Genomic DNA, 27,997 nt, shown 5'->3' on the forward strand with positions numbered 1-27,997 from the left:
AGAGGTCATCACCTGTGGCCAAAAATAGAGCTAATAAAGAGGAAAAACATGGAGCCGAAACCAATTTTGTGTAGATAAAGGAGTAGATCCTGCTTGATAGAAAATGTGGAGACTCAGTGAAAGAGGGAAAACATCTAAAACGATTCAGAAAAAAGACAAGTGGGAACAGAATTTGGAATAAAAATAATAAAAGATATTAATCAAAAAAAGAAGAAGATTAACAAAACAACAGAATGCAATGGAGAGAAAGTCCAAGATTAAAATGTAAATAAGAAAACAGAGAAAGGAAATTTTGAAAGGGGTACATAACTAGAGACCTAATTAATGTGTGAAAATTGTGTCCTTCCTTTCCACCCACCTCAGCCCCATACCAGGAACATTCATTTCTAGGCATCTTGAGCTGTTAGGTGAAAATTGAAAAATGGAAAGAAGAAAGAAATGGGAATGAAGTGAGATGGAGTCAAAGCTAAAAAAATTCATTGCATGGATGCTTTTGAGCTGCACCCTTCAATATGGCTAAGATGATGAATTTTGTTATGTGTACTTTATCCCAATTAAACAGAAATAAATAGATAAAAATCCTCATGTGCAATAAATTTAAGTGGGAGAGGTTTTTAAAACAACAAATTAAAAACTGTTCCTTCAACAAATTTTTGGAAGGAGAAGGTGTGATGTAGATGACCTGCCAGGACACTTTGATTGTAAGGGATCCATATTTCAAGAGACCCTGTGGTACAGGAAACTGACCCTGTCCTCTTGGAACAGTAGGGTGACTGTGGAAACCAGAGACCCTACAATGGCAGGTGGAGGCGGGAATATTGACCCCGACCCTGAAGGCTGGGATCATTTGCTTGCCAAGTTGGGTTGAAAGGAAGGACAGCATCCCAGGTAGAGAGGAGCAGACTCCAACCATCACAGCCTGCATTTGCAAAGCTCAAAAGTGGAGCAGAAGTATGGCTGTTCCAGCATCCGTGTCTTATTTTATTTGGTTTTATTTTTCAATCAAAAATAAATTTTTGTTAAAATTTGGATCTAGGAAGAAAGAGGTTGAATTCTTAAGAGCTGGATTCCTGGGGACAGTAAGTTTATACCTTTTGTACTTTTATCTTTCCCCCTCCTTAGCCTTACCTGTCTGTACAGGGACTCAGAGTCACCATCCACCATGAATATTAATCATGGCCGTGTGCCTGATGGAACCAGCAGCCATCCAAACCCGTGGGGCCATCACGTTCAGGCAATTTCCTCTGGTGACTTTCTGGATGATGACATTTCCTTTTCATCTTTTCCTTCTTGGGTTGCTTGAGTTTCTACCTGTAGGAAGTTACACCCTTCCCTTATAATTTTCTGCTTCCAGACTATTGTGACCTTAGAAATTAGACAAATGATTGGAATTTGAGTTCCCAAGGGAGGGGCTAATGATTTGGGGGTTTTTTTTCCTAATGGTGATGTTTAGACGAGGGTGGACTTTGTGGCTCAGTTTTGATGATTAGGGAACCTGAATTTCCTAGTTCTCAGATAAATCGTCACCAAATAAGTAAGTTATTGACAGGTACCATGTCATGTTTCCTTTTGAAAATTATGCCGACTAAGGGTAGGATTTATTAGGAATTAATTGTGGTGAGAGGAAGAGGGGTTACTGAAACTTGGGAGTGGATGCAGTTCAAGGACACTCACTCCATCACACTTTCTCTGTGTCTCCATCTTCCCAAGCCCATCTGCGTGGGACTCGGAGGGAAGGGTGCCATCACTTTGATTCTGCTGCGCCTGGCTTGAGACCCAGCTGCTCACTCGGGCTATGCGCACAGACTTTTGTACTCACAAAGACATCTGGCTTTGAAATACAGGTGGATAATGTTTTTTTATGATAGCAATGAATGGGTACTTTGGCCTTTTATACGGAAGATTTATCTGAAAGGTATTCTTGTGTCTGAATTTCAGCTATCAGGTTCAAAATATGGCTTTGCAGGAGGACTGCCAGAGGTCACTGTCATGAAAATCCTCACTAGAGTTATGACATTTTGTCCCAGGAGTCTTGTAATTATGGATCGGGTCTCCCAATTGTATTTTACATCAACTCAATTATTGCTGCCATCTAGAAGTGGTTTCAACTCTGTGGAAAACCAAAGATAGTAAGAAGTTGTACTCCAAATAGACGTTTTAGGTTTATGTTCTAGTCTCCAGTTCTGTGGCACGATGCCCGGCATATAGGAAGATGCTTATGGGGCTATGATGTACCTCTGTAATTTGGAGTTGGGGAGGCGTCCTGCTTCCACAGGGTCCCTGCATTGAGAGTGGGAGGCAAGGGAGAAAAGTGGGCAGCACTTTATTTTTGTCACCTGACTTCACATAGGCCCCTTTAGAATAAATAGTATCTTTCCATAAGCTGCTTGTGGTGCTTTTAATGACTCTGATGTCACAAATAGTATGCCCTGTTCTTTAGAGACTGTGACATTACTAATTCTCCTAATGTATCTCCCACCCCATGAATCACTCTTAGACATATTATACAAATGAAGTAAGAAGCTATGTTTAGTTAGTGATTTAAGATTTATTGAGAATTATCTGTGCAAAGACCTCTGTGTAGTCAGCTCTCTACATCCACAGGTTCCACATCTGTTGGTTCAGCCAATCTTGGATTAAAAATATTACATCTCTACTGAGCACATGCAGCTTTCTGTTTCTTGTCATTGTACCACGTAGCAACGCTTTCATAGCATTTACATTGCACTAAGTATTTTAATTCACCCAGAGCTGATTTAAAACATATGGGAGAATGTGCCCAGGTTTTATATAAATACTGCATGTTTTACGTAAGAGAGTTGATCCTTCTTAGATTCTGGTGTCACCAGGGCATCCTGGATTCAATCCCCCATGGACAGCATATTGCATCTGGCAAGCTGTCTTGTTAGGGAATTTTCAGGGATACAGCTAAAAAGATTATATGACTCAATTATAGGGGCCAATCCTAGGCAAACCACTTGGCCAATTGTAAAAGAAGAAGATTAGATGGGCAGAGAGGGATGGAAAGTAGGAAAGAAAGAAGGGAAAATGTACATAAGAATAGTGTGCTCCAGGGACAATCAGGGTTTCAGTTGGTCTTTGATGCAGGGAGGCAAACTACTAAAGGACTTGAGGCCAGTGTGTTTGAGGCTTGATGAGGATAACTGGGAGCTACTGAAAGTTGTAAGTAGATAAAAGTTGTGACGAAACCATGTAAGAAAGAGACCGGTTGGGTATGGAAAGCAGATGGGATAAAGTCAGCTGCTGTTATAATCTTGACATGGATTTCCAAAGGCTGAGACGAGGACATGGCTAAAAAGGAATAGGGAGGTGAAAAGAAAAACTTTACAACACATTTTATTTTATCATTCTCTCTTGAGAAGCCATATTCTTATGGTGTGGTAGTAGTTAAGATCTGGAAAGATCTCCTGAGATATAAGGGACCCCTGAACAGGAAAAATGAATTGGAGCAGATGGGGTAGGAAAGATGAGAAAGAATCATCAATCTGAAATTGGATATATGCTTGTAAATTCAATAAAATAAAACATTTGCGTGGCTTTCTCAGAATTGGGCTTTGGAGCCAAAGCAGAAAACACTTGCATTTGTTTGTAGTTATGAATATTCAGCTTTCATGTAGGATCTTGTTTTCTTCTTCATTATCAATGACACCACCATTCTGTTGATAATTAAACCCACCTCCAAACTGGAAATTCACTTTTTTCATGACTCTTTTCCTTCATCTCTGTACCCAGTCACCGGGAACTGTATGCTGCCTTTGAAGGTCTACTTTGTCATTATCCCGTCCTTAGCATTCCTAATGTCTATCCTAAGCATTGTTTGTTCTTACATTTCTCTCATTGGATATTGATGCCTAACTTCATCAAAAGTATTTGGCTGGGAGCATGCTAGAATTGAACATAAAGAACAGAGACATGAAATCTGCATTCTGAGCAGAGACTACTACTCACTAGGAGCCCTGATAGCTGCCCTTGTTCAAGATCTGATCCAAGTAGGGAATTTACACATTTTATAAAGGACCACTGTTGGGGTTGCGGCTCAGTGGTAGAGTGCTTGCCTGGTATTCTGCAGGCCCAGCACTGTTAAAAAGATTATACATGTATAAAAGATTATACATATATACATGTATGTATATATGACAAAACATGAATATCTATGTTTTTCATATATTTTTTCATATGCATGTGTGTATATAATATATATTTATTTCCCCCCCCCACACCCCGAACATACACACACACACCCCTAAGCAAGGGTGGTGGGAGTGAAAATTTAAATTTACCCTCGGATGGCATGAACAGCACAGCACTGCCTGTAGCTTTCTAAAGGTACCTCCCTTTTGAGAGTAATAGCCAACTGGATCTTGGAGTCTTCTAGAAGATATGACCCCAAAATCTTTTCCATTATTCTGCTAAAGCACAGAAGACAGAGAGCTCCTGCCATTAGAAAAACTTGGACAAGAAATCATTTTTTTCTCCCATATAAATTTTCTCAGTCCATTTTCCTGGCTTCTAAAAAAGAAACCAAAAGCATCTTATAGATTACAGAATTCATCAGCTGTATCTGTGGGGTAACCAAAAGAATTTTTTAGATTGTCAAATCTGTGGTAATGCAAGCCTGATATCATAAAAGTAAATTTTATCACCATTTCTAACTAACAGCGCCAAGTTGTAATATTAAGTGCTACATTTTTAATATGATTCATATCCTTATATTTATGATTGTACACACCCTGCCTGAATATTTATGATATTATTTTCAGCCGGTAAGAACATCCATTCTGTTTTTCAGCTTCTCCAGTTGGCAACGGCTACATCAAGCCTCCGGTTCCACCTGCTTCAGGCACACACAGGGAGAAAGGGCCGCCAACCATGTTACCCATCAACGTGGACCCTGACAGCAAACCAGGAGAATATGTCCTCAAGAGCTTGTTTGTCAACTTCACCACTCAGGCCGAACGCAAAATCCGAATCATTATGGCAGAGCCACTGGTGAGTCTGTGCCATAAAACCTGCCTCTTTTAAACTTCATCTGTACACGGATGTAGTCAGTCCTCCGTGTCTGCGGGTTCCACATCCAGGATTTAACCAGACTCAGATCAGAGGCTTGGGGGGAAAAATTGCATCTGTACTGAATGTGCTTAATATTTTGCTGGCCAAGAACAATGCAGTTTAACAACTAATTACGTATCATTTGCATTATATTAGGTATTGTAAGTCATCTAGAGATTATTTAAAGTATATAGGATGATATGTCCAGATTAGATGCAAATAGTACATCATTTTATACAGGGCACTTGAACATCTGCAGATTTTTATATCCAAAGGGGATCCTGGAACCAATCCCCCCCCGCCCCCACAGATAAGGAAGGATGGCTGTTTACCAGATTTTGCCATTCTGGCAAAGAATAGATTTGTGTTCTAATAAGTTATAATAGTAAGTGCTACATTTTTAATATGATTCATATCCTTTTACTTTAAAAAACTGGGTTTTTCCCCCTTTTAATCACAGGTGATATGGGTAATTTTCAAAATATTAGTTAGTTTTCCTAATTTAACTCATTTTGTTCCATTGTCCAAGATGTAGAACACATAAAAACTTAAACTGAGCAACAAATACCACACACACGGTTACTTTGAAATAAATATTATATTTTTATAATTCTATTCTTTTAAGAAAAATAATAGGTGAAGGATTAAAGCATTTGAAAAATTTGTATATGTACACTTCCATATATACTTAAAAATATACATAAAGGATTATAAAAGATACATAAGCTCTAGGTTATGATTTCCAACCTATTTTAATGCACCTGTGTCAATTTTGTTGAAACACTCACGGAACTGAAGACTTTGGGACTTAATGGGTTAAAGGAAAAAAATTTGAGTGTAGAGAATTTTTAAAGTGATCTTCAGTAAATCCAATTCAGTAGCCCACTTCACTGCTGCTTCAGGACTAATAAACATAATCTAAGAAGAGTATTAATTATAGAAAACTGTGTTCAGAGTCTCTGCTATGTTTATATGCTGAAGGCAAAAATTTTCACCATGCTTTTTAAAATTTTTGTTGTTGTTGTTGTTGTCAATGTGCCTTTCTTTTATTTATATGCAGTACTGAGAATCAAACTCAATGCCTCACACATGCAAGGCAAGTGCTCTACCACTGAGCTATGACCCCAGACCCTCACCATATTTTTAAAATAAATGAGGAGGAAAAATCATTGCTTTTCAAGTGGCTATCTGGACTTCCAGCTTGAGAACATAAGGTTCTCCGAACTGTATTGTCAGAGTCTGTGTATTGTCAAGCAGTTGTGAAACCTCACTTCAGTTTCTGATAGTTGGAAGATAGGAAATTCTTGACTCACTCACCTTTAGGTTCCTTATTGGACAGATGATGTCCTTGGGCGTCAGTGTCTTTGCAGATGCTTCTGTTGGAAAATAAGGCCTGGGTCAGCCTTATGTTAATTGCTTTAACAGGGCTCTGAGGACTTCGAAATCATGAAAGGACACTCAGGAAGGAAGAAAGTGCAATTGGTAGATTCAGATTACTTGTTTTCTGACCTTGGCGGGGCCACACACAATAGGAGAGAAGGAAAGGAATTCCTAGTGATGCAGCTGTTCCTATGAAGGGCTTTGTGCCTCCTGTGAGGATACTGGAGCCATGAGGAGATACTCTGAGTTTGTTCTGTAGAATCATAGCTTAAAATGATCAAGAGCAATATTATTCAGCCCACAGCATCATCTCTGGAAATAGGTAATAGATGAAGCACAACATCATTTGTTAAAAATGACTTGTAAGAATCACCGTTTACAGTTTGGTAGTCAAAATTCAAGTTCATGTGTTAAGTGTGTTTACCTGAAAATTATGAATTTTGCACTTTAAAGTTTTTATTAGATCATTGGAGCTCATTTTTATACATTCTTTTCATAAAATTCTAATCATTTATTGAATTTCTATTATTATGGAGACATTTCTTGTTTTTACAATTTAAATTACTTAAAGAGCAGCACCTTTTTGTAAGCCTCTTGTGTTTTTATGTTACTACTAGTAATAACTAGTATTTATGTTGTACTTACTGTGTGCCAGGTTGTGCTTCACTTATTATCTTTACAATGACCTGAGGTCTTTTGCCATTTACATATGGGAAAAGTTGGCACAGAGAGGGTTAAGTAATTGCTTAAGGTCACACCTTATGGATGGGTGAAGTCAGAGCTTAACTCTGACCTGCAGTAAGGTTGCAGTCTGTTGCCAGTCTCTGCAGGAATATCTTCACATAAAGATATCTTCACTCGCCTTTGAGACCAACACAAAGCTCTTCTGTGATTTCAGTTAGCCAAGTCAAGTTCCCAAATTCCTGTTGCCCAGAACAGTGTTGATCCACAGAACGTTTGGCTGCCTAGGAAGCCGGGACTCCTACCCGGTGGAGGGAGGAAAGTTGCCTTGGGTCCAGAGCATGTGGAGGAGCCCAGGGAGGAAGGCACAATGAGGATTAATTTCACTCAACATCAGAGAAGGGTGAAAATAGCAAGTTAAGGGTCTCAGAAACTGAGCATCCTGGTGACTTTTCCCTAGGAACGAGAAGTTGTTCAAAAGCTGAGAGAGATTCTTTTTTTTTTTTTCTTTCTTTTGAGCCATCCATATTTCCAGAACAATAGTTCAAACACTGTCCTTTAGGGATTCCTGATGTGACATAGATTGGGTTTAACTTTTTCTTCTTTACTCAGCTCTGAATTTGTCTACATGGCCTCTTTTCTTCTCTGAGTAAGCATTAGGCCTGAGAAACTCAGATGTGCCCCAGCATTCTTCTCATTAGAGGTAACTTAAGTATTCCCAAATGAGAAAAACGCAAGGGGACGGAATTAATTAAAAAAGCACAAGACCTCTTCATCAGCCAGTTGTCCTTGGGTGCCTAGTCGGAGAGCTGGTAGGTGCTGATGGCTTGGAGTTTTTACCTGAAGAAATATATGCCATCAATTTTTGGTATTGTTGCTTTTTATAGAAAGAAGCTATTTATTCCCCTTGTGTATTTTGGCACAGATATAAACTTCTGTGCCCTATCCATTTCTTGTCTGTTGAAAATTGCTTAGTAATTTTTTGTCCTTATATTTGCTTCCTTGTAGGAGAGTAACCATAATGGATTCTGTATCTTGTTATTTGATTCGAAAAGTATAAATGTGCACTTGGCATTTTTGTTCTGCAGTCACAGCAGGAAGGATTCTTTGTTTTTATTTGTTGTTTGTTTTGTTGCTACTGTTGTTTTATGCGGTGCTGGAGATGAAACCCAGGGTCTTATGCATGATAGTGATAGGCGAATGTTCTACCATTGAGCTACACCACCATCCCAAGAGGTATTATTTTTTATGTTATGTAGAGTACATACTCTAATAGGGGAATTCTAATAAAAGTATTCTCCTATTTATCTTGTTGAGTTCACCTCATTTAGAAAGACTGAATTGCTGGGCAACATGGTACACGCCTATAATCCCAGCAGTATGGGAGGCTGAGGCAGGAGGATCTCAAATTCAAAGCCAGCCTCAGCAACTTAGTGAGGCCCTAAGCAACTTAGCAAGACCCTGTCTCTAAATAAAATATAAATACGGCTGGGGCTGTGGCTCAATTGTTAAGTGCCCCTGGGTTCAATCCCTAGTACCCCCTACCCAGAAAAAAAGGAAGAAAGAAAGATGTTGAATCCATTAGAACTCTGAACTCCTATGTGTTTATATCAAATCACAAAATTGTATTCCATTAACCTTAACATAACTAAAACTTTAAGTGGCAAAGATAATTTTCAAAAATTTGGAAGTATAGCTTTATTATTTGGAATACTACATAGGAATCTGTATTTTTCAATTTTACATGACTAAGAATCCCATACCAGTTTAAAAGACTGTGTATAATAGGTTCTACATTACATTACATTAAAGTTTAAAGTTTTATTTATGTCAAATAAATAAAGTTACCCAAATAGCTAACTTTGATTGGGGGAGGGGGGATGACAAATAAAAATATCCTAGCAAAAGAAAATTTTAGATTTTTTTAAAAATAAATGTATTTTTGAACATCTTTTACTTGTTCAGCCATATTGTTCTTTGTACCCAGAAGACATTAAGGTCATTCATTAATATTTATGAGTAAGTCAATAATTTTCTTTTTCATTTTCTTCTTTTCTTCTTGCCTCTTGGGGATATTTGATATCCTTTGCTCTTGCTCCGTCACCATTATTTCACCTTTCCCAAGCAAAATATTCTAAACAAGCTAAATTAGTTATTTATGCCTGTTTAAAGTTATTTTTATTTCAAAATAAAAAATACAGAAAGACTCAGTGGGTGATAAATAACTCAGTCTTGTTCATCTCAATGTCCTATTTCCCCCTCAGTTTATCAGCAGTGGTCCTCTGGGAATGGAATTCTAGGTTCACATTCATTCTCCTTCTAGACTTTTGAAGCTATATTATACTGTGTTACTTCTATCATTGCCATTGAAAAGTCTGCAGTTGATTTATTACTTGTTCACAGATGATATCTTTCTCTGTTTTTATGGTTTTATTCCTTGTGTTTAGTGTTCCAGTCTTTCACTACACTGCATTTGGATGGGAATTTGTTTTTATTTCTTGACTTTGAATTGAGGATTTACATCTTCCATCAATTCTAGAAAATTCTTAATTATTAATTATGTTAATATTGCCATTTATCCATTACCGCATTCTCTCTTTCTGGCACTCCTATTAGATGTATTTTGAACCTTTTCATGCTATGCTTCTTCTTTTAACTATGATGTTCCAAGTAATTTTTTTCAGATCTATCTTTCAATTCATAATGCTCTCTTGAGCCATTTCTTACTTGTTGCTATCATTCCCATGGAGAATTTTAATTTTGACAACCTCATTTTTCATTCCTAGGGGTACTGTTTGGGCCTCTTTTAAGATGTCTTTGGCATGTTTTTCCTCCCATTTTATTTTTTTCTTAAGAATACAACTTTATTTTATTTTATGTCTTCAATCACCTAAACATACATTTTTCTGTTTTCTTTTAGATTATTGTTCTATTATATCAGTGTTTGGAGCCTATAACTTCTATCTGTTGTATCTGATAACTTTTGATAGTGGTAGATTGTTTTTCATGTACGTTGCAAATTTCCATACCAATTTTTTAGTGGAGCTTATATTTCTGAGTTTCATTTGCAGTCATTATATAGGAGTCTTTCTCCATCCTTTTTTCTGCTTTTGCTCCTTTTTGTGGCCCTAAAGTTATTGCTATCTAAAGTCAGATACATATTGCTTTTTTGGCTTAGAAAGTTCTATACTAGCAGATAATGCAAATGTAAGCCCCCAGCTCACATAAAACTTTGGTTTGTGGTTTCAAATTCTTAGGTGTGACTTGTTTGTTTGTTTGGTTGGTTGTTTTAACCTAGAACCCACTGGAATAGCTTTTCATCTTCCTAGACCAGTGTGTAGACTTTTTTTTTTTCCCTACTAGATCACTGTTTTTGTAAAACATCTGATTTGTCCAACATCCCAGCCCTCAAGGCCCACAGCTTTCTCCATATAGATCACAAAAACACCTTCAGGATGGTGAGGAAAACAGCCCTGCTCCTGGGCTGCCACTTTACCTTCCTGCTCTTCCTTTATTTTTGCCTAATCCATCATCCTGCCTACACTTCTGCAGAATTCTTGATTTTACTCCTCATGCAGATAAAGCCAGGGTGGTCCTCTGAGACTGGTGTAAGCAGATGTTCCCTTGGCAAGATGGGATGTCCCCGGGGTTAATAAAAGGAACAGTGCGTGATTTGTAACCAGTTCACCCTCTGATTCCATCTAATAAATCCTAGTACAACCCTGTTCCTTACATTTTTTGTTAGAAACCTTTATTTCACATGTTTTCACTTTTGGACACAGCCTAGCGTACATCCTCCATGTACCATGTTTCTTGCTTGCCATCATGCATTTATGTGTGCCAAACCCTCTCCCTAGAATGCTTCTTAGCTGCTCAGCCTACCTGACATACTTCCTTGTCTGTAAAAGTTTTTGGTGTTAATTTCTTCTTTTTTAAAAATTTTTTAAAATTTCTTCCCTGGTCTCTCGAGTCTTGCCCATATCTACTCAAACTCCCATATGCCTTTAAATCTCTCCTTCATCAGAACAACCATATCATTCTCTCAAGCAAACTATTCTGTGTTCATTGAATTAGAGTAATTAAAATAGACTAGGACCGAAAATAGCAGAGGACATTATAGATTTTTAGGGTAAATATTGTTTTATGAAAATTTCAGTTAAATATTTGTAAACTAGACCATAGTATAAAATGTATTTTTGGGTTGGGGGAACAATTTTTTAAGTAAAAAAAAATACAGTATTATCTTATAAGTTATTTGGGGACAATACTTGTGTCTGTTGCATCTTGCCACACACATACACATGCATGCATGCTCACACACACCATGTTTCCACGTTTGGGACAATCATACAGTACATAGTAAATTTTTTTGAAAAAAGAATGAAAAATTTTTTTATGATTGAATGAATGAAACATTAATATAGCAACATGAAAGGAATGTCTTTGTATTAACCCATGTGTTTCCAAAGGTCATCTTGCCAATCTCTATATCTCTGTACCAATAAGGATTTTGTTCTATCCTTTGTACTTAGCAGCTGAATGCCCTACAATGTGCTGAGTACATGAGACATAGATTCACAGCCTCCTGTCTTGGAGGCATCTAAGGATACTTCATTACTTGATATGGCCACCTGCCCCACAAGCTCACTCCAGCAAAAAATGGAGAGTCAGGTTGACTCTTGGCGGTCAGACCCAATCTTTCAGAATACAGCCATTATCAGCAAGTCTCTATTTAATAGCATCAGTCACTGTAGTCACAGGCCATTAGCTTCTTAATAAACTCTTCAAGAATAAGACTTCAGCTTTTCAAAATGCAAAAGCTTTCATCAGTTTTGACTTTGTGGATTGAATGAACAAGAATAAATAAGGCTAAAGACAAAAAAAAAATTTTTTTGAGACTGATCCAGATTTGAGTCCTGATTCTCTTTAGTGTCTCGGGCATTGAGCACCAGTAGCTTCCCTTTTTTCTTATTTGCAGAATGGAAGGAACAGTACCTAGTTTACAGGGTGATTGAGCGTTCAGAGGGAATGTGTGTGGAGTGCCCAGTGTGATCCTGAGCACATGCAAGGTGCTCAGTCATCTTCCTCATCACCACCACCACCATCATCCTCATTAGGGAGCTGGGATCAAGTAACCCAATCTTCTGGTATATTTCCTTCAAAGTCAGCCTGGTGCTTCCTGTCTTTGTGTTCACTCCAACAGTAGAGAGGCTTGAGCAGGACAATTGGCTGTCAGCCATGGCATTCACCAATACTGTTGGATGCTTGCCTGAGCTCAGCCATGTCACCAACAGAGGTATAGCCAAAGCTGCTAGCAGGCTCAGTTGGGGCCCTCTGGGTGCTTGTGCTTTAGGATGTGACAGAAACAAACAAAAATACACAAGGAGGGCAGCACCTCCACCTAACTATTTCCAGCAAAGTATCTGAGGCTCACTGAGGTATAAACAATGAGGATCCAAGCAGGGAAACAAGCATTTGAGGTGAGTCCAACTTTGACGATTTTCACTGGCATTTAAAGGGGAGATTTCAAAAGTTCTTATGGTTAGGGGTCTCAAAGACAAGTAGCAAAAGCAGATTTCTAGGCCACACTAAGAGGTCAGCTGTCCCAAAATGTGAAACTAAGTAAGGAAAGTTCAGAAAATTTCAAGACTTTTCAATTCTTCTCCGATTGCCTCTTTTGTCTATCCTCCTTCCTGTAACTTGTTTGATATGCAAGAAATGCGACTTTTCATCCCAGCCTTTCCACCAGCCTGTACTTCTTGCAAAATCACTTAGATGTGATCCATCATTGTTTTCACATCTATAAAATGATAGCAGCCAGGCAGCCAGTTTTATCTCTCATATATCTAACAAATGGAACCATTAACTCTTGCACTGATGATTTTATAAGTCATGGCTTATTGAATCTACTTTGGTTTAATCTTCCACTGTTCCTGCATGGAGCTGCAGTGGGAGCCAAACTGGGGATTAGGCCAGGAATCCCATCTGAATCAATAATCTGAACATAAAATGTTAGTGGAAAGAAGAAATTCTAACTCTCCTAACAAAGAAGAGAAAGAGAGTAATTTGTTCTCTTTTGACTTTGAAACCTGGACAAGGGGAAAGATCTACATGATTTCCAAAGACAGCACATTTAGTTTTCTTCTTGTTCTTCAGCAGATTGAGATAAGTAGGTAGGTAGGTAGATAAATAAATAGATAGATAGATAGATAGATAGATAGATAGAGAGGGAGAGAGATGCTCATCTTCTGATATTCAGGAATTTAAAAGCACTTTTATGAAGAAATATGCTACAGAAATGGGGTTTTCATTATTGTGATTGTTTGGGCCTGGATAACCCTGCTTGCAAAATGCCTCATGGACAAGACCAGGCAGGGTCATTTAGATACTGTCCCGGTGCTGAGTTTGGAGCACAGGTGGGGGATGGAGAACAGGTAATAATTCTTAAAGGTGCTATGTCATGCTGGATTGGAGGTTTAAAAATAACACAATGTCATCTAGCTGACATGAAAGAAACAATGAAGGGAATTTCTGTTTTAAAATAAGACTAAAAGTAAAGTAGAAGTAACACAAGCTATTATTCGGGGGAGGGGGGCAAAGGTTTTGAAGAATCTAGAATTTCTAGAATGCCAAATTCTATTGCAACACACAGCTTGAATGACTTAAGACTGAACCTGTATGAACACCAGTCATAGCCAGCTGGTACCAGCACTGAAAGACTGAGCAGTTAACCAATGACAGCATTACATCAGGCTAATGTTGTTCCAGGTTCAGGCAGTAATACCTGTTAACATACCTCTGACCCTGGCCCTGGTCTCAGGTGGTTGCTCCTCTTGGATGCTGATGTTAGAGCTCGCAGCAGGACAGTTCTGCAATTCACCTGATGTTAAGTAGGACCCTGTGCCAAAGAGTGAAACTGGTGGCCCACCATCAACAAACTACATAAGACAAGCGGTTGCAGCATCTCTGATGAATTTAACTGTGGCTCTAAGTAAGCAAAGCTTTTGCAAGTGGAAAGCACAACACACCAGCATCTCTTAGATCATATAGGACAAGAGGTAGCAGACCCAGGTTAGGTTACACTCTATTTGAAGTTATTAAAGACCTTTTTGGCTAGGGATATAGGTAAGTGGTAGAGTGCTTGCTTGCCTAGCATGCACAGGCCCTGGTTTCTATCCCAGTACTAAAATAATAAGACAAAATAAAGTATATAAAAAAGCTGTCTGTCACCTCTGGACCATATAGAGATTAAACATGTAGCCATAGTCTTGCCTTTCACCCCTGAGGTTCCTGTCTGGTCCGCAGACTTCTAGATACCAGCAAATATTGGGTGCTTTTACCTAGAACCGTTTCTAATATTTAAGGAATTTGTGAATTCGGAACTTCTGCTATACTGAATAACAGAATTACTGCCTCTAAGTTTGGATCTTTATTTGGTGGATTGTCATAAAATTGACTATAATTAATCTTGTTCATTGCTTTATAACCACTCATTAACCTTTGCCATAGTATATTTCCTATAATATTTCATCATGCCCGGGTTGGCAAGCTGGCACATCATATGTGCCTGTCATCCTACACTAAGCAAACATTACATGTCTGTTGACTAAGGATGTGTAAACAGCAGAAGCACCACCTTCATTTCTCCCCTTGCTATGACCTCAAGTCAATTTCCCAGAAGGACAAACAGCTAGTCTTTCTGGTCAAACCCCTCTTGAAATAGAGGCTTCTATTAGTTCAACAAACCTAGTAAGGAAAATATAAAGAGAATAAAAATAAATTCTAGATTTAGCTTCCTTGTGAGTATAGTGATAGCCATCAAAGTCCAGTTGTCCAGAGAGGAGCCTAAGAAACAGTGCTGGCCAGAAGGGAGTGTTTATATCACACTTGATAAAGTACTACCTTATTTTCAAGCTATAAATAAATAAATACCTTTGAAAATAGCTGTTTCTTAGCCAGGAAGCTTAGCCTGGTACCTCCCTTATTTAATCTATAAAAATATTCACCAGAAACACGGAAGCTCACCCTAACCCAGAAACAAAGCATTGCTAATGGCTAAAACCAGAGATAACCATTGGAAGGTTCCATTTAGTGGCTGGATGTAGTGGTCTTTTAGATGAGCTCAAAAACTAAAAAAAAAAAAAAAAAAAAAAAAAAACAAAAAACAAAAAAAAAACTTTTTTTTTTTCTGTGAACAGTCCAACCCAAAGTTTGTTTTCCTCATTATAAATATCCTTAGAATCATAGATGAAAAATGTTTTTTTTGTGCTCCTAAATGGATCTTTTCAGCTACTTAGTGTAATTTAGTGAAGCCCCAGAGTCTGATTGAACTGTATAGCACATATATCTTGTGAAAAGTATTCTGGAGTAAAGAAAAAGAAAAAAACAAAGGACTTTTCACCTCACATAAAGTAGTATTTCATCCGCCCGTGTGTAAGACCATAATTTTTATGTCCAGTGACATTATAAGATTATCAGACTTTCCTCTTTGGGGAATATAAAACCAGGCAAAGGCTATTCCCCAAGATATTGTCATTGGAATTCTTTCTGCTTATGTGTTTCTTTTCACCATTTACAGGGACATCATTTTTAACAAATGAGAGATTCTTTGATGTACTTTCAAAGAATGGCCAAAAAGGCCTGACAAGAACAGTTAGAGGAGGAAAAGCTTATTTGGGGCTCACAGTTAAAGAGGTCTCAGTCCATAGAGAGCAGGTTCCATTTCTCAGGGCTTGAGGTAAAGGGGAACATCATGGCGGAAGGAAGGGTGTGGGGGAAGAAAGCAGCGGGGGACTTGGCACCAGGAAACAGAGCTCAGCTCAAATAAGGACACAATATATACCCCAAAGGCATACTCGCAGAGCCCATCCTCCTCTAGCCACACCTGGCCCGCGTACAGTTACTATTCAGTTAATCCTATCATGGATTGGTTCACTACTCAGGCTTAGGTTCTCATCACCCAATCATTTCACTCTAAACTCTCAGGCATTGTCATGAGCTTTTGGGAGACGCCTTTATCTGAACTGGAACACTAACCTGTGAAGGCCACAGAGAAAGGATGTGCAGAGGAGCAGGAATCCTGGTGGGAGATGGGGTGATTCTAGTGGAAAGAAGGGAGTGGTCAATAGTGTGGCATGCGCTGAAACTCCAGGGAAAAAAGTACTGAAGAATGGCCGCCAGATGTGCCATTTGGAAGATGACTGGGGTCTCTAGGGTCTCTATTTTTAGTGTAAAGAGAGAGAAAAGCTAGATGCAGTGGTTGAGGGAAGAAGGGAAGTCAGAGGGAGACCACTGATTGGACGACTGGATACGAGAAGAGGGCAGAAAGGAAACAGCAGCCAGAGTTAGCTATGGAGCCAGGGAGGCACCAAGGAGAGCTGGGTTTAAGGATGTTGGTAGCTGGGAAAGTAGACAGGAGAGAACGGGAGATGGAATACAAGGGATGTGAGGAGCTGGCTGTGGGACAAGGTCCCCAAAGAGGCAGCAAAGGATTTGTTCTCATGTACTGAACGTCCACTTGGTGTCCTTAGTAGCATGCACAGATGGAGGGGTAAATTGAGACCCAGGAAGTGGAAAATACCAACAAAATAGAACGAACCACAGAAACAAAAGGAGTGAAGGTTGAGAGAAGCTGCTCTTTATCCGATTAAAATGAAGATGAACTTTGTAGCCAAATTTAATTGAACATTCCCCTCCACTGTTCAGATAATGGATTTGTACTTGGGACTGTTAAATTTGGCAGAGAAATAGGCTCCGCTGAAATGAGCAAAGCCAGCTGCAAATAGGACAGGTTAACCAAGTGTTTCTAGTGTAGAAGCAAAAGTGCCAAAGAGTGTAATGGACTTGGATCTACCTTCACGTTCCGTATCAGAGAATCCTGCGCGGCATCTGACCTGCCGGCACCTTTGACTTCTCTGAAACCCTTTCTGTATCATCCTCTTGAGCTTGAGTTTTTTCCCTGAATGTTTTGGGTAAAAAACATCAGCATATATTGTTTTGCTTATGGACACTCGTTTTACTGACTAAATGGAATAAAAGGGAAATAGTTTTATCAGTTTCTACAAGTCCTTCCACAGAGCTCTGAGGGTTTTAACTATTGCTCATCAGTTCTTACTAGAAACCTCATCAGGAAGTCATGGAGTGACATCTCTTTTTCTCTAGGGACAGTCTGAGGTAGGCATCACGGGGGGCACAGTCTTCCCCCAGAAGTTCAGTGATTCAAACATGTAGTCAAAATGACCAGTTATGTGTGTCTTCAAGACTGTGCACATCTCTGGGCCCCTGACTGGCCCCTCCCCCTCAAGGGGGAGTCGGTTGAGGTGAAAGGTCAATATTCAGAACCATGTGTCCTCAGACTTACTGGACATGTCTCCAAAGTCGAGTTAAAGCTGGCACTTTTTTATATGAAGAAAGAAATATGACACACATGAAAATATTTTGAGCTCCAGCTTTCTTTGGTTCCGACTGAAGCAGGGTGTCGGCTGCTGGGAGCTAATAGTTCTGGATAAAATGTTTAAGTGGCATTTCACAGCACTCTCCCCTGGGGACACCATCACCTTGGGACAGGGCAGCAGATCCCTCAGCATCCTGCCCTAATCCAGTGAAGAAGAAAGATCCTAACTGTAGTGGTTTGGTTCTAAGATTCCGTTCTAAAATTCTAACTACTCAGACCAGAAGTGTATAAATTGTCACTGCTGATGGCATTCAAAGCCTTCCGTTGGTTATGCATAAACATATTCTCTTAATCAAAAGCACTTGTAGTCTCAAGACTTGTGAAGTCTAATGGTTGGTTGTTTTGTTGATGTTATTGTTGTCTTAACTTTGTTGTTTTTACAGCCACACCACCATTCAATTAAAAGTTTTCCTCTAAATTGCCTATTATGAATAATGTTAAGCTTTTTGTTTTTTAGGAGACAAGGGCAATTACTCTTTATAATTTTTCCCCCTGTTTTCTATAATACAACTTTCTGGTTACACATGGAAGCTTCTAGGAAACTGAATGTAAGGCCTACATAATGTTAGGGGAAGCGTTACTGGCCCAGGAAGATATGTGGGACTTAGTTTCTGCTCCTAAATGTTATAAAAGATAAGATATTAATCTTCTCTAAGGCCAATAATAATGATGTTAAAAGAAATTCTAATAATAGCAATAACAAGCAATTCCTGAGTATTTTATGCCCTCACCTTTCAGTTCTGTGAGGTGGTTTGTTATTAATTATCCCCATCTTTCCTAAGGGGTAACTGAGTTTAGAGGGTAAGTAAGGCCACAGGTTGTTAATCCAACCTCAGATCTTCGGACCCCACCCCATCTCCTTAACCACAACATCCAACTGTTGTAGTAATGAAAAGACATTAAAACAGCATCTTAAACAAGGTTGGTGATAATATTTGAAAGATCAGATAATCTCATATGAACTCCATGGCACTGCCAGGTGAAACCCGTGTACTCAGAGATCTCTGAGGGGCAGTATAACTTGGATCTTTCTAGATGGATGAAGTCTGACCTATGTGGGTCACACTTGGAATTTAAAAGTGATTTCTCAGATGAGTTTCTCTATAATACAACTTTCTGGTTCCACATGGAAACTTCTAGGACACTGAACCTAAGGCCTACATAATGTTAGGGGAAGCGTTACTGCTTGGTATGTTGTTCGGTTGAGTCTTTGAGCCCAAGTTCTCTGGTGTTTCTCAAGTGAAACCTCCACAGGACTCTCCCTAACCTCCAGCTGCCTGTGACCCCTCCTGCAGGACCATCCTTCCTCTCAAAGGTACAGAGACACCTGATAGGAAAAGGCTATGACATGAACTGTGGCTGCTGGTTCACACTGAAATTGTCTGGGGATTGAGGTGGAAGTTGATGGTTTCCTCCTGCCCTTCTTTTTTAGAATTTATGTTAAGAGAAGAGTGAGGGAAATCAGAACCCCCCGCAAGGTAGCAAACAAGAAAGACAAGCAGGGACTTTGTTCTTTTCCTATGGAAATACTGAAATGCCTACAGAATTCTTCAGGACAGGAGAAAATCCCCCTTAGAGGGCTGGGACAGCATTGCTCTTTGATTCAGGGGCAGAAAACAAAATACAGACCAGTGAGAACTGCCATCTGGCTTCTCACACAGCAGGCAGAAATTTGCCACCCAAATCCTATCCGTAAATGGGAGGAAGCAGAGAGCAGATCCCTTCTGCGGCTCCCCTGGGGGGAAAAAAATGAAACGCTGGATATGTGCTATTTAAATAGACTTTTGAGAATGGCTTATACTTCTTTAAAAATGAGACAATGATTTTTTTTAAATAAAATAGCAAGAGTGATTTGTCTTGACTGTTTTAGTTATTATTTGTTGGATTTATTATGGCAAATTCAAGTGTCAGCATGTTTAAACAGTGTAGCATGATGAACCCCGTGACCATCTTGAACAGCGATCCACTCGTGGCCAGTTTGTGGCATGCTCCTTGAACTGCCCCCCAGGATTCATTAAGCAAATACAATTGCTCCTGGGTATCCCAGGGGATTTGGCTCTAGGACTTCCCACAGAGGCTCAGGTTCATCATGTGAAATGATGTAGTATTCGCAAAGAACCTTACACGCCTCCTCCCCTATACTTTAACTCATCTCTAGATGACTTGTAATACCTAATGTGATGTGAGTACTATGTAAATAGTTATTCTACCATGCTGTTTAGGGAATGACAAGAAGAAAGCAGTCGGTATTTATTCAGTGCAAATGCAACTTTTTTCCCCTAATATTTTCAGTGTGCATTTGTTTGAATTCCTGAATGTGGGACTCATGCTACTGAGGGATGAAAGTACTAGAAACCATATCATTTCATCCCTAAGCATTTCAGTATGTGTCTCTGATAAGATAAAGTTTGCTTATTTTTTTTTTAAATGAAACTGAAATACCATTACCACATCTACAAAGTTAACAATGTCCCCTAACGTCATCAAATATCCATCAGGTGTTCAAATTGCCAATTGTTTCATGAATGTCATGCTTTCTTTTAATAGAGTTTTAATCAGTATCCAGAGAAGATCCACATATTGCAGTAGCATTTTTCAAAAATGTCAGGGAGGGCTGGGGTGTGGCTCAGCGGTAGAGCTTGCCTGGCACTGAGTTTGCAAAGCCCTGGGTGCAATCTCCAGCACAGGGGTAGGGGTGGGGATGAGGGGGGATCAACAGGGTCTCTTTTTCTTCCCCCTTCTCCTTTGTAACCGATTTAGTGAAGAAACGTCTTTCTTTACCACAATGTCATTCAGTTTGGATTTTGCTGATTGCCATCCTGGGGCACGGTATAACATTTTCCTCTAAGCCCTGCATTCCCTGAAGATTGAAAATTAGATCTTAGAGCTTGGTCAGATTCAGGTTCCCTCCTTCTTCCCCCTCTCCCTTCCTCCCTTCCTTCTTTCCTTTCTTTGGTTTTCTTTTTATTTTCGCTACTGTGATAGTCTCTCCTCCAGTTCTATCCTAAGCCTCCTGATGCTGATTATATCTCTATTGATACAAAGATAATCTTGTTAATTTTAAAATGTTAATTGGGTTCTCTGTGGCCATACCTATCTTTCCAAGTTCATGGGGACATAGTCACATGTTGAACAAACCCTGACAATAAGGTTCAACTGTGTATCAGGGGTGTGGGGGAGGGCGAAAAATGACAACACCATGGAAATTCTGACCAGAGTAAGTGCAGAGAGCCATGGGACAACTAACAGGTGACTCCACCTCGGAAGTGACATTTGCACTAAGTCTTCAAAGAATACGATTAAGACAGGATATTTGTACAAAAGAAATTAAGGAAAACTTGGTATGTTGTTTGGTTGAGTCTTTGAACCCAAGTTCTCTGTAAATGGATCTGACTACTGTATGTGACCACAACTTATCCTCTCAGCTTTGCCTACTAGATAAAGTGACTTGCAAAATGTATGTATGTGAAAATGTGTAAGCTTAAAACACCATGTTTATCAGCTTTCTACCCTGTTTGTAGCAGAAAAAAAATAAATAATGACTTTTAGGCATGAGAAGCTTCAGGATGTGGGTGGACATGGTCACTTTCCTTCCCCCACTGCAGCAGCACCCTCTTTCAGGTCATAGTGAAAGGACATTGTATTGTGGGTTCTCAAGGTGTGGACCTCCTAATTGTTGCAAGGGTCTATTTACCTACAGATGAGTCAAGCATTAGTTTTTAGCTGGTCTTGTGGTCTTGCATATAGACACATTTCCTTTTTTCTCACATATACTACAAGCCACTTGCCCGTACCCTTAAAACCTTAGGATGAGCTCCGTGATCATGTGTGGTGTTAAACAATAGGTACTAAATTAGAATTCCTATCTTGTATGGTGGGGGCTTGTCTTGGTTCAGAATTCCTTAACAATTTTTGGCATGAAAAGGGAATCTTCATAAAAGAAATAGTAGGGATGAGAGAACCATACCGTGCATTTATTTAATACCACGGAATCATATACTTTAAAGTGGGTAAACTGGAAAATTTTATTATGTCTATTTTGCCACAATAAAATATTTTTTTAGCTTACAACAAAACATGCATAAACATATCCACACACAAAAAAAAGGATCCTTGTATTTGAAGAAACCGGACACCCCCATCCTAGAGGTTTCATTAATTTGGCAGGTGCACTAGACTAGGCTCTGCTGTGACTTTTAAGTGTCCGGAGAAACAGAGTTTGCTATGTATCTAGGGCTTCCTGCCGAGTAGGGGTGCCCCTCAGGGCGCCACTCCAAAGGGGTTCCTGTACAGCAAGGTTCTGCACTGTAATGCAGCTTCACATGGATAAGTGCTGCAAAAGGTAAAGGATGTGGAGCCTTGCAGTCTCGTGATGGGGGATGGGTGGACCTGGTATTGGGATCAGAGAAAGGCTTCCCCTAAGGAAGTGATGGCTGAGCTGAGGTTTGAATGAGCCAGTAGATATAGCACTCCAAAGAAAGCACTACCAGGGCTGGAGTTGTGGCTCAGTGGTAAGAGCACTTGACTGGCATGTGTGAGGCCCTGGGTTTGATCCTCAGCACTGCATAAAAATAAATGAATAAAATAAAGGTCCATCAACATCTAAAAAACTATTGAGAGAGAGGGAAGAGAGAGAAGAGAGATCACTGGGGAGGGGGTCACATTCTTTAGCCTTCTACCCAGCAGGCAGCATCTGACACAAGGGAACCCTCAGTCACTGCTGGGTGATGAATAAAGAAAATGTGGAGTAGAACGGTTCACACTGGCTCATCCCAAGGATGTTTGTCAGACCTGGTGCCACCTCTCCACCCTTCTTTAATTTTCATTTTTGTATTTTAGTTGATTTTACTGAGAACTTCAGAAAGATGACCTTATAACCTTAATATAGACAGGAAATGCTTTCCAATTTAATTGCTGAATTTGTCTTCTTGTACATTTAACTGCTTCTGTTGTTTTTCTCATTATTGTGTTTATGCCTACATTTTTACACTCACTCTCCCAGATCTACTGTTCTAGTATGTTCTAAATCTCCCCTAACTTATCCATCACCTCAAACACTTATCTGTGTATGTGTGGTGAAAACATTTAAAATCTACTTCCTCAGCAATTTCCAAGTATATAGCATGTCTTAGTCCATGCAGGCTGCTATAACAAATTACCATAAATAGGGTGGTTTTTAAACAACAGAAAATTGTTGCTCACAGTTCTGGAGACTGGAAAGCCAGATCAAGTCACCAGCAGATTTGGCAAGGGCCTTCTTCCTCATAGTTAGGTCTGCTTGCTGCATCCTGGCATGGTAGAAGACGAGCAGACTCCCAGGGCACTAATTCCATCCATGATGGTTCTGCCCTCAGAGTCTTGTCACCACCCAAAGGCCTTGTCTCTTAATAGCATCATCTGAGGGGTTAAGTTTCAACATGAATTTGGGAGGACACATGCAGATCAGAGCATAATATATCAGAATTAAATATAGTCAGTATTTTATCCAATAGGTCCAAAACTTATTCCACCTAACTAAAATCCTGCACTCTTTGACGAGGATCTCCCCTTCCCCCTTTTCTAACCTGTCCCCAGCAGCCACTGCCAATCAGCTGTCTACCCTGCTTCTTTGAACTTGACCCTTAGATTCCACATATAAACAAAATTGTACAACATTTATCTTTCGGTGTTAGACTGTTATCACTTAGCACAACGTTCTCCAAGTTCATCCACATTGTTGCACATAACAGAATTCCCTTCTTTTTAAAGGCTGAGTAGTACTCCCATATAATGCCTCAGTGAACATGGGCATGCAGAGGCTCTTCAACATACTGGTTTCATTTACTTTAGATACTCAGAAGTAGAATTAGTGAATCATATGGTTGTTCTACTTTTAACTTTTTGAACAACTTTCATACTTGGCTGTACTAAATCTACATTCTCACCAGCAATATACAGGGATTCTCATTTCTGTTTTGTCTTTTTGATAGAAGTCATCTAACAGGTATGAGGCAATATCTCATAGTAGTTTTAACTTGCATTCCCCTGAGCCTCAGATTCTTCATGTTTTGCTCAAAGAGGTATGGGTTAAGATGGACACTAAGAATTCAGACAGAAGTGATCAGAGCCTACAAGCTAAGATCAGTTAAGGGAGATGTTCTCGCTCATTTATTTTTTTTTAATTTTTGTTTTGTTTTTTATTTTTTATTTTTTTTCTCGCTCATTTAAATATTGGTACTTGCTCATTCTGTAAAGGGAAAAATATTAAGAAAATTGTGCAATAATAATGTTTCTTTTATAATGCTTAAAATTTTGTAATAATAATTATTGTATACATATATTTTTTTTCTTTGTAGGAAAAGCCATTGACAAAATCTCTGCAGCGTGGAGAAGACCCCCAGTTTGACCAAGTAGGTGTTATGTTTTTATTATGTCAAAATGGTCGGAAGGCAGAGGCTAAATGCTCACTATTGTTTTATTAAGGAATTTCCTCAAAGAGGACACAAGTGAGTGGTTTTAAGAGCTGTGTCCTGCAGTGTGTGCATTTGGATTTATACATATTCAGTAGATATCTCTTAATTTGAATTGGAAAGAACTGGAAAGTGTAGAAGTAATGCAAATAGGCCCTCAATTAATGGTTTTCTAACCCTTTGTATACCAGAATTAAAGAAACTGAGAAGATAGCTTCAAGGAAATTCCATTTAAAAACTTGAGATTCTTCCAGGTGAATGATACCATGTGATGATGAGATTCTTCCAGATGAATGATACCATGTGATGAGCAGATCTTTGCACTAGAGCTTATTCATATTTTCAATCAATATTAAGTTTAATTCATCCTGTGAGAGAGAAATCTCCTCAACAATAATTATAAAAGTAGTGGACTTCTGTTCTAATAGAGAAAACAACACATAAATGAAATAATTTAAGACAGAATAAATGCAAAGAGACTCCTTTGATTATAGGTCAAGACTAGTAGAAGGACACTCAACTCTCAACAGTGTAAAATAAACATAAGAAGTTAAGCTCTGAGAGATCCTGGTTCTGTAAGTTGAGGGAAGCTATAGGTTCACTTGAAATTAATAGATGTCAGCCATCAGAAGAAGCAAGAGAGGTGTTTGTGCTGTTTGCTAAACTTCTGCAGAATGACAGAGAGGACAGCATGTCTTCTTCAAAAACCTCAGTTGGTGCCAGTGTCAGAGATGTCGGATGCACTGTGGCCTCATCTACCACAGTGGGGTTTTTTTTATTGACTAATGAAAATCACACAGAAAATACTCTTCCCACAGGGCTTTGAAACTGCCTTCATTGTGAAATCCAGAGGCAGTATCTCTGGCTATGCAAGTTCAGATTCATGTGATCCCCAAACATCACACTGTAGATACAAAATCCTTCGTTTTGTGTGTTATGAGCGATTCATGAGGGAGAGCTCACACGCTCATGCTCGGCACCAGGCTCCCAGGCTGTGTGGCTCTGAACTTGAGTGGTTGCTCGCAGAGCGGGCTGTTTTCCAGAACAGTCTGGGCCTCATCTCTTGGTGTCAGGGTGCTATCTTCCTTAATCATGTTGTCAGTTATTGTTGTCATCTGGTGGGTACTGGGATAGTCAGAGACCCTTGGAGAATATGTACATGATGTTTAGTGTCACCATTTTGGAAGTGGGGCAGATTGTGACTCTGTTCTCAAGGAAAGTGGTTCTTCTAAATTTTAACATTGCACTTAATAGTTATACCAAATAATTTTTTAATTCAGCTTTCTATTTCTCTATTTTAACACTGTGGAAAGAGCTTAAATCCTACCTTTGATACTTAATTAACTAGATTTCTCTTCACCTTGCTGCTCCAAGTGTTGTCCATATATACCTGCACTGTCAAGCTCACCTGGGTCTTGTTATAAATGCAGTTTCTTGGCTTTACCAGAGATCTGTCAAATCTGCAGCTTAACAAGTTCCCCAGGTGGCCCATGTGTACCTTAAAGCTGGAGAAGTCCTGTTCTGTAACATAGTCCCATGTATTAAAGGCACTTTATGTGTGAACCAATTATGAGATGGTCATTGAGAACTTTCCCTAAGTCACAGAGTATCACCCTCTGATCTTTAAATCACGGTTCACACGTGAAGCATCAGAGAATACACTGCAAAGTCTAACTCGTTTTAAAAAGCTAGCAAGACTCCCAGGCCACAGAGAAACTTGGCTGACGTTGGTCCACCTGTGGATTCAGTGAAGAAAAAGTCAGCAAAGTAACTTTTGAAAGACCTGCTATAGTTTGTGTTTGTGCCCAAACTCAGGTGTTGCTAATGTGATAATTCTAAGAGGAGGGGCCTTTTGAGAGATGATTAGGCCATAAGGGATGCTCCCTGGTGACAGGGTATAGGTGCCCTTATAAAAGAGTTTGACCAAGGGAGCTCACCCCCTTTTAGCCTTCTCCCCATGAGGACACATCATTCGAGGTGCCGTCTTGGAAGCAGAGACCCGATGATGAACCTGCTCTACTGTTGCCTTGACCTTGGGCTTCCCAGCCTCCAGAACTGTGAAAAAGAAATCTCTGTTCTTTATAAATTATCCAGCCCTGGGTATTTTGTTATAGCAGTACAAAATGAATTAAGACAAAGCCATTTCAAGCAACAGATTATTATAAGACTCACAGTTTCACTGGCAAGGCCATGGATGTATCAAGTCTCTTAGTTTTCTGGTTTAAACATTTATATAATTTCCCTTGCTTCAATTCCAAGCAGTAGGATTTTAATCTGGATTCTTCTCAAAGAGCTCTATGTATAGGAAGAGAGCATGCTGGAGAAGCTTGGATCGCATAGATCCTATTGACTATAGACTAGTTTGAATTGGTAATAAATGATAACATTCAATACTTAGCAGAGGATAAGCGCTATGCGAAGTACTTGCCTTAAACAGGGTACAACTGTACCATGTTGAGAGAATATGCATATCGTATCCTCCATTTAAATGTCCCTGTGGAATAATAGGGTGTAGAGGGCTGGGCTTTTAGCCTTTCATGGCCTCATCCTGCAGGTTCTCCCCTCCATTTAACCAATCTGTGCTTCACTTTATTCTTACTCCCAATAGAAGCCAAGAAGAAAAGCCCCCGCTCATCTGACTTCTGTCAATCCTTCCAATAACTCCAATGAAGAGAGAGTTTATAAAGTATAACAATCTATACACTGTTACATTCAGTGGTGATGGCTCTCCGGAAAGTTGCTCCATAGTATGTGACTAAAACGTGAAGCAGCCAAGACTGGAATCCGTGTGTTCTGAGTATAACAACACCAGAGCTCTTTATTCTATAGTCTGTTTTTTGCTAAAAGTCAGGGTGGTAAAAATTCAAAGGGGAGTTTTCAGTAAGCAAAGGACCTAAGGTCCTGAATCAGTTATTAGATTTGACTGCCAAAGACACAATAAGTGGCTTAAACAGGATAAAAATATATTTCTCCCATGTTCAAGAACTATGGAGGAAATCAGTCTGGGTGGGATTTATATATTTTTTTTTTCTTTTTTATATATTGCTTACATTTTCAAGATCATTATGGCTGCAAAAACTCAGCCACTACATCTGTATTCCAGGCAGCAGGAAGGAAAAGTGGAAAAATAATTATATAAAAAATTAGAATTATATAAAAAACAAATTAGTTGTACCGGACATTTCTGCTTATATTCATTTGGTTAGATATTAACCACATGGTCACAATTAGCAGTAAGAAAGATTAAAACTTTTTTTTACTTTTAGCAACCATGTATCTATTGAAAAATGGAGTATTTTATAACTAAGAAACGAGGGGAGGGAGGGGAACATGCTTTTGACCCATTCCTATGCAGTCCTGCTACAGGCATCCTAGTGCTGGTATTAAACCACCTTTGGATAACAGCTTGAAGGAAGCATGAAGCCCACCCCGAGAGGCCCCTAGTCTAGTGAAAGAAAAATTAGTACTCACCTTTTAAAACTGAAAATGGGACAAGGGTTGTCAACTTTCTACATTCCTATTCAGCATTGTATTCAAATTTCTATCCATTGGAATAAAGCAAGAAAAAGAAAAAAAAAAAAAGATATCTGTAATCAGATAAATGATGACCCCAGGCTAGAAGACAGGAGTGTGGCTTGACCTCTGAGCAGGCTGGAGAGGCCCAGAGCTATGTGGACTGTGTCTTCCCTTCCCTGCTAGTGAGAAAGTCCTACCAAGAACAGGCTCAAAATTAAAGTTGGGATGACAATTCCCAGGGGAGTTTTAAAGATAAATAATGCTGCTGATATTTTAAATAGCTAAGTTAACTGTGAAGACTTAGTAAGTAAAGAGAATGAACGATTGTCCAGATCCTGGAGGTCTTCAGTTTAGCAAACTGCATGTGCACATACACACAGAGCTCTGTATGGGATGGGGAGACATAGAATATGTTCCCCAGAAACCCTGAGAAACGGGATCCACGTTC

The 27,997-nt window shown here is 39.3% G+C and overlaps 1 protein-coding gene across 3 annotated transcripts in view; it reads left to right on the top strand.

The window, feature by feature from the left end:
* The window catches only part of Fry (FRY microtubule binding protein), a 406,369-nt gene that overhangs the window by 209,506 nt on the left and 168,866 nt on the right, over window positions 1-27,997 (top strand). For all 3 annotated transcript variants that reach the window (XM_077795147.1, XM_026414538.2, XM_026414540.2), the window contains 2 exons: window positions 4,811-5,010; window positions 23,920-23,973. In XM_077795147.1, coding sequence (XP_077651273.1) covers window positions 4,891-5,010; window positions 23,920-23,973 — 174 coding nt within the window. In that variant the 5' untranslated portion in view covers window positions 4,811-4,890. The remainder of the gene's footprint in view (window positions 1-4,810; window positions 5,011-23,919; window positions 23,974-27,997) is intronic.

The sequence above is a fragment of the Urocitellus parryii genome, chromosome 2 (genome assembly GCF_045843805.1).
Source record: "Urocitellus parryii isolate mUroPar1 chromosome 2, mUroPar1.hap1, whole genome shotgun sequence".
Taxonomy (NCBI): Eukaryota; Metazoa; Chordata; class Mammalia; order Rodentia; family Sciuridae; genus Urocitellus; species Urocitellus parryii.